The 5,766-nt window shown below is 40.5% G+C and overlaps 1 protein-coding gene across 2 annotated transcripts; it reads left to right on the forward strand.

Moving 5' to 3' along the window:
* Nucleotides 1-693: 693 nt before the first annotated feature.
* On the forward strand, nucleotides 694-4,246 carry kpna2 (karyopherin alpha 2 (RAG cohort 1, importin alpha 1)). Of its 2 annotated transcripts, none has more exons than XM_003964330.3 (11): nucleotides 694-826; nucleotides 1,057-1,145; nucleotides 1,235-1,375; nucleotides 1,458-1,546; nucleotides 1,784-2,052; nucleotides 2,123-2,217; nucleotides 2,303-2,566; nucleotides 2,761-2,994; nucleotides 3,068-3,250; nucleotides 3,825-3,974; nucleotides 4,045-4,246. In XM_003964330.3, exons 2-11 carry the CDS (start codon nucleotides 1,089-1,091, stop codon nucleotides 4,126-4,128), a joined length of 1,566 nt encoding a protein of 521 aa, XP_003964379.1. In that variant the 5' UTR covers nucleotides 694-826; nucleotides 1,057-1,088; the 3' UTR covers nucleotides 4,129-4,246. The 2 variants fall into 2 exon arrangements, with proteins under 2 accessions (XP_003964379.1, XP_011601945.1); XM_011603643.2 differs by having other exon boundaries at nucleotides 1,470-1,546.
* The last annotated feature ends 1,520 nt before the right edge of the window (nucleotides 4,247-5,766 follow it).

Below are 5,766 nucleotides of genomic sequence, written 5' to 3' on the forward strand. Positions count from 1 at the left end.
TAGGTAAATTTAATGCAGTTTTATCGATTCCATAAACAAAAAAATGTCATGTACTCACTTCAACCTATTTTTTTTAATCTTCCAAGACACTTTACAGTTATAAATATCAAATCAATCTTTATTTATATAGCGTCTTATACAATCAAAATTGTTTCAAGGCGCTTTCCAGAATCCCAGGGCCTAGCCCCAGACAAGCAACAGTGGCAAGGAAAAACTCCCCTTTAACAGGAAGAAACCTTGAGCAGGACCAGGCTCATGTAGGGGGACCCTCCTGCTGATGGCCGGCTGGGTAGAGAGAGAGGAGAAGGGGGAGGACAGGTAGAGGATAGGATAGGTAGGAGAGGAGAGGGGTAGAGGAGAGGAGAAGTAGAGTGAAGGGGAGGTAGAGGAGAGGAGGAGGAGGAGGAGAAGGAGGAGGAGGGGAAAGAGGAGAGGAGGAGGGGGAAGAGAAGAGGGGAGGAGAGGTACAGAGCACAGAAACACACACAAAAATACACTATACAACGGGTAAATATTTACTGATATTTTACTTTGTTATGCAACGTGTTAGCCATAGTTCTTGGAAAGCTTGTAAAACGAGTGAAGTGTAATTTCAAGGTAAATCCGTCCCATTTTTGTTGACCAGATTCAAATTATGTTCAGATCTCGCGATGTTACGCCCTTGGGAGAGCGCTTCCTTTTCCGACAGTGTGTTTTTTTTAAACTGGCCAATGAGGAGAAGCGCTGGATGCTTTCGCTCGAATCAGCCAATCAGTGGGTTCTCCAAGAGGAATTTAAAGATCTGCGCCGCAGATTCAATACGCCACAAAGCCTTTTCAACCATCAGGTAAGAGCGCGGTATCTAGTTTTACTGGTTTTAGAATAGAAATTGCAACTCAAATACAGAATTTGACATTGGATTGTTTAATTGTGTGAGGTGCTAACTGATATCACGATCTTTACTTCACCGGTAGTTTACGCTACTTTGCCTGTACTCGAATCACACTGGCGACCAACCCAGCTTGTCACGAGGAATTTTTAAATGGCTTATTCCAACTCATTTGTATTTTTATGCAGATAAAACATACATTTGCTGCTGGCCTTTAAAGATGTCGGAGAACACCGTACGTTTGAACCGCTTTAAAAATAAAGGCAAAGACGCTAATGTGAGTGTTTTTCTTCCATAACATATTTATTATCAATGAACTGGGATAGAAATAGTGTGGCTTGGATTTACATTTCCTCGTTGTCGCAGGAGCTTCGCCGCCGGAGAGTGGAGGTCAACGTGGAGCTCCGCAAGGCCAAGAAAGATGACCAAATGTTCAAAAGGAGAAACGTGGCTGCGTTTCCGGAAGAGGCGACTTCTCCGCTTCAAGAACGATCTCAAAACCAGCAGGTAATCACTTAAATTGGATAAAAGAAGCCCATGTTGTCATCCAAAGCATTGATGAAACTTTGACTGGTCGCCTTCTCTTAAGGCCACCAAGCAGTGGACTGTGGAAGAGATTGTGGCCGGGGTCACCAGTGACAGTCCCGAGCTGCAGCTGCAGGCCACGCAGGCAGCCAGGTAATCCACGAAAACTGGACATTGTCCACGGATCTTTTTTGAATACGTCTTTTTACACACACACATAGATGTTTCAAAGTCCAATGTGCGTATATGGGGGGGTTGTTTCCAACATTCAACCTATGTTTCATTGAAGTGAAGCCACCAAGCCTAAAACGTGATTAAATGAATGTACGCCCACAATAGTTCATTCAAGTTACAACTTTAAACATTTTGAATTATCTCTCTTATCCACAGAAAGCTACTGTCGCGGGATAAACATCCTCCAATCGACCAGATGATCCATGCGGGTCTCATCCCCAAATTTGTTGGCTTTCTGGGCCTGACAAACTGTCCTCCAATCCAGTTTGAGGCCTCCTGGGCTCTAACTAACATTGCATCTGGGACTTCTGATCAGACTGCTTCTGTTGTTCAGGGTGGCGCCATCCCTGCCTTCATTGGTCTGGTCACGTCCCCTCACCAGCACATTAGTGAACAGGCCATATGGGCCCTTGGAAATATTGCTGGTACGTGACAACATAGCTTTCAGTTTTTAGTATTTAATTGAAACTAATTGTTAGTATTTTTACTTTTTAGGTGATGGATCAGCTCTTAGAGATAAAGTTATTAAACATGGAGCTGTGACCCCTCTGCTCAGCCTGCTAGCAGTCCCTGACCTATCCGTATTTAACGTGAGTAATTGGATGTTAAAGTAGCAAATCATGTCATTGTCCTCAAGTTTGTTTTTTGATGATTTGCATTTTCATTTAATTGCAGACCAGCTACCTGAGAAATGTCACCTGGACACTGTCAAACTTGTGCCGCAACAAGAACCCCTCACCCCCTTTAGCTGCCATTCAACAAATCCTGCCCACACTCGTACGTCTACTGCATTGTGATGATATCGAGGTGCTTGCTGATGCCTGTTGGGCTATTTCATACTTGACGGACGGTGCTAATGAGCGTATTGAAGTGGTGGTCCAAACTGGGATAATTCCTCGTCTGGTGAAGCTGCTCGGGTTTAATGAGCTATCTGTTGTTGTGAGTATTCAGTTTTTCCACAGTATATTCAACCTTGTCACTTTGTGTGGAAGAGATGATTCCAAAATTTACCTTAAACATATTATAGAACCACTATCAATATATTTATGTTAGGAATTGTACATTGTTACCAATGTAACAAAGTACAAAAACACTTTTGAGACTTTTAAATTGATGCGCCTTTCTGCTTGTAGACACCTTCACTGCGAGCCATCGGTAACATTGTGACTGGTACAGATGAACAGACGCAGGCCGTGCTGGATTCAGGCACCCTTGCCATGTTCCCCCAACTGATGTGCCATAAAAAATCCAATGTTCAGAAGGAAGCAGCCTGGACTCTGTCAAATATCACTGCAGGGAAGGACTCTCAGATCCAGGAGGTCATCAATGCTGGCCTTGTTCCATATTTGATTGACTTGCTTGGGAAAGTATGTACTTTACTCAACTGTTCAAAAGTTGGGTGTCATCATATAGTTCATCACTCCATTTGTTTTCCTGCAGGGTGATTATAAAACACAGAAAGAGGCTGTGTGGGCTGTTACCAATTTTACCAGTGGGGGCACCATTCAGCAGGTGGTTCATCTTGTTCAAGCCAATGTCCTGGAACCACTCTTGAATCTGCTTTCCTCTAAAGATGCCAAAACAATCCTTGTCATTTTGGACGCCATTACAAACATCTTTATGGTGAGAACTTATGTCAAGTGTAACCCCAGAAAATCTCAAGTTGATGGAAATAGTCAGGAATAATATTGGTCACATTTTTGCAAGCTTGAGCCTCAAATAAACACTTGGCTTTTTTGGAGGAGGGGAAGTAAATTACAACAAACCTGTTGTCTGTGGGATGAGGAAAGTTGTCATTATTGCTTGACTGTATTTTAATGGCATGTAAATTGGATTCGCAGTAATTCTGTCTGCCATTGGTTAAATTCTTTTCAATTTAAAATTCATAGACAATGCTAATAAGGGAATTAACGTTTAACACCAGAATTTGAGGATAAATAATGATCTATATTAATAATCTATATAAATGTTGAGGTAGAGGTTTAAAAATGAACTGCACTCTGCTATCTGCAAAGTAACTAAAGCCCTGAAATGTTGGTGCCATGAGACTACACTTATCACAGTACACTTGTGGGTTTTAATTTTTGCTTTACATTTCTCTATTGATGGTAGACAATATGTTGGTTATTTTGCTATGTGTAATGAGTGGTGGTGTACTACAGGAAATTAAACATTGTTTTTATTTTTTTATTCTCAGGCTGGGGATAAAATTGGTGAATCAGACAAGCTGAGCCTGATGATTGAAGAGTGTGGTGGACTAGACCAAATTGAGACTTTGCAAGGTCATGAGAATGACACTGTCTACAAAGCAGCCCTCAAACTGATAGAGAAATACTTTTCTAATGAGGTAGGATCTTGAAAGTTGGGTCTGATGAACTTGGTTTTTCAAGATAATTAATGTTTTGTTGTTTTAAAAGGAGGACGTGAAAAGTGTGGCCCCAACAGAGACGGAAGACGGTTATGAATTTCAAGTCAGCGAGAGTGCCAACTTCAATTTCTAGATATTTTTCTAATGCCTTTTCACTGTGTTTGTCATTTTCTTCCCCTAATTCTTTCTCTGTATGTACTGTACATTCTCTTAATCTGATGAAATGTTGTAAATAAAGCTATCGGATGATATCTGGGTTTATGCTTCATTTACTTTTGATTTGCTTGGTGAATCGTGATCTATGTATTTACTGAAATTTGCTCTGTCTAGTAGTGAACTATTTTGGGCTTCACTGCATGAACCAGTTAGATGGTTAAAAGGTTGGAATACATCAGCGTTTTAACATTAAGCAGCTTCAATTTACATGGTGCACGTTTTCAGTCTCTGTTATCATTTGCCCTAAATATATGTGTGTGTGTGTGTGTGTATACATATGTGTATATATATATATATATATATGTGTGTGTATGTATACATATATGTGTGTGTGTGTATATATATGTGTGTGTGTGTATATATATGTGTGTGTGTGTGTATATATATATATATATACTGTGTGTGTGTGTGTATATATATATATATATATATATACTGTATATATGTATATATATATATACTGTATATATATATATACTGTGTATATATATATATATATGTATATATATATATACTGTGTATATATATATATATGTGTGTGTATGTATATATATATATATATATACTGTATATATGTACTGTATATATGTATATATATATATATATACTGTATATATGTGTGTGTTTTCTCGAAACATACCAGTGGCTGACAAAGGCCGGACTGAATGACAGCACAGAGGCACTAATCATGGCTGCACAAGAACAGGCCCTGAGCACCAGATCAATAGAGGCCAGGGTCTACCATACCAGACAAGACCCCAGATGTAGGCTGTGTGGAGATGCCCCTGAGACAGTCCAGCACATCACAGCAGGGTGCAAGATGCTGGCAGGCAAGGCATACAAGGAGCAGCATAACCAGGTGGCTGGCATAGTGTACAGGAACATCTGCACTGAGTATGGGCTGGAGGTCCCAGGGACCAGGTGGGAGACACCTCCGAAAGTGGTGGAGAACAAGCAGGCCAAGATCCTGTGGGACTTCCAGATCCAGACTGACAAGATGGTGGTGGTGGATAAACACCGGAAGACAGTGGTGGTGATAGATGTAGCAATCCCGAATGATAGCAACATCAGGAAGAAGGAACACGAGAAGGTTTGGACCAGCAATGTAACAGCCCATGGTCCAATGTCGGCCACATCAAGTGGAGTGGGAAAAGGATTATTTTGCTGTCAAACAAATGCAAGTCACTTAATGTCAAATGGTCCTAGTTATATATGTATATATTGTATAATGGGTACAATTAAAACACATTGTGAAATTGATGCTCTCTTCATGACAAGGTCAGAACAAAACTTCAACTGCATCTTGATTGATGATTAATGGATTTTCAAATATGCTGATGTGGTAGATCTGAAACTTTAACCGGCATTGGCACGTTGGAAGTTTCATTGAGGTATTTACTGGGTATGAAAAGAGTAATGGCTTTTAAATTTGTTGAATTTACAATTCTAGATAGAAGACTGCAGAGCCCTTGCAGAGAACAGCCCAAATCCATCCCAAATCCTAAACAGGAACATTTAAAACCGAGTCGACGACACACTAATCTGCATGTGCGTG

This window comes from Takifugu rubripes, chromosome 5 (genome assembly GCF_901000725.2).
Source record: "Takifugu rubripes chromosome 5, fTakRub1.2, whole genome shotgun sequence".
Lineage (NCBI taxonomy): Eukaryota > Metazoa > Chordata > Actinopteri > Tetraodontiformes > Tetraodontidae > Takifugu > Takifugu rubripes.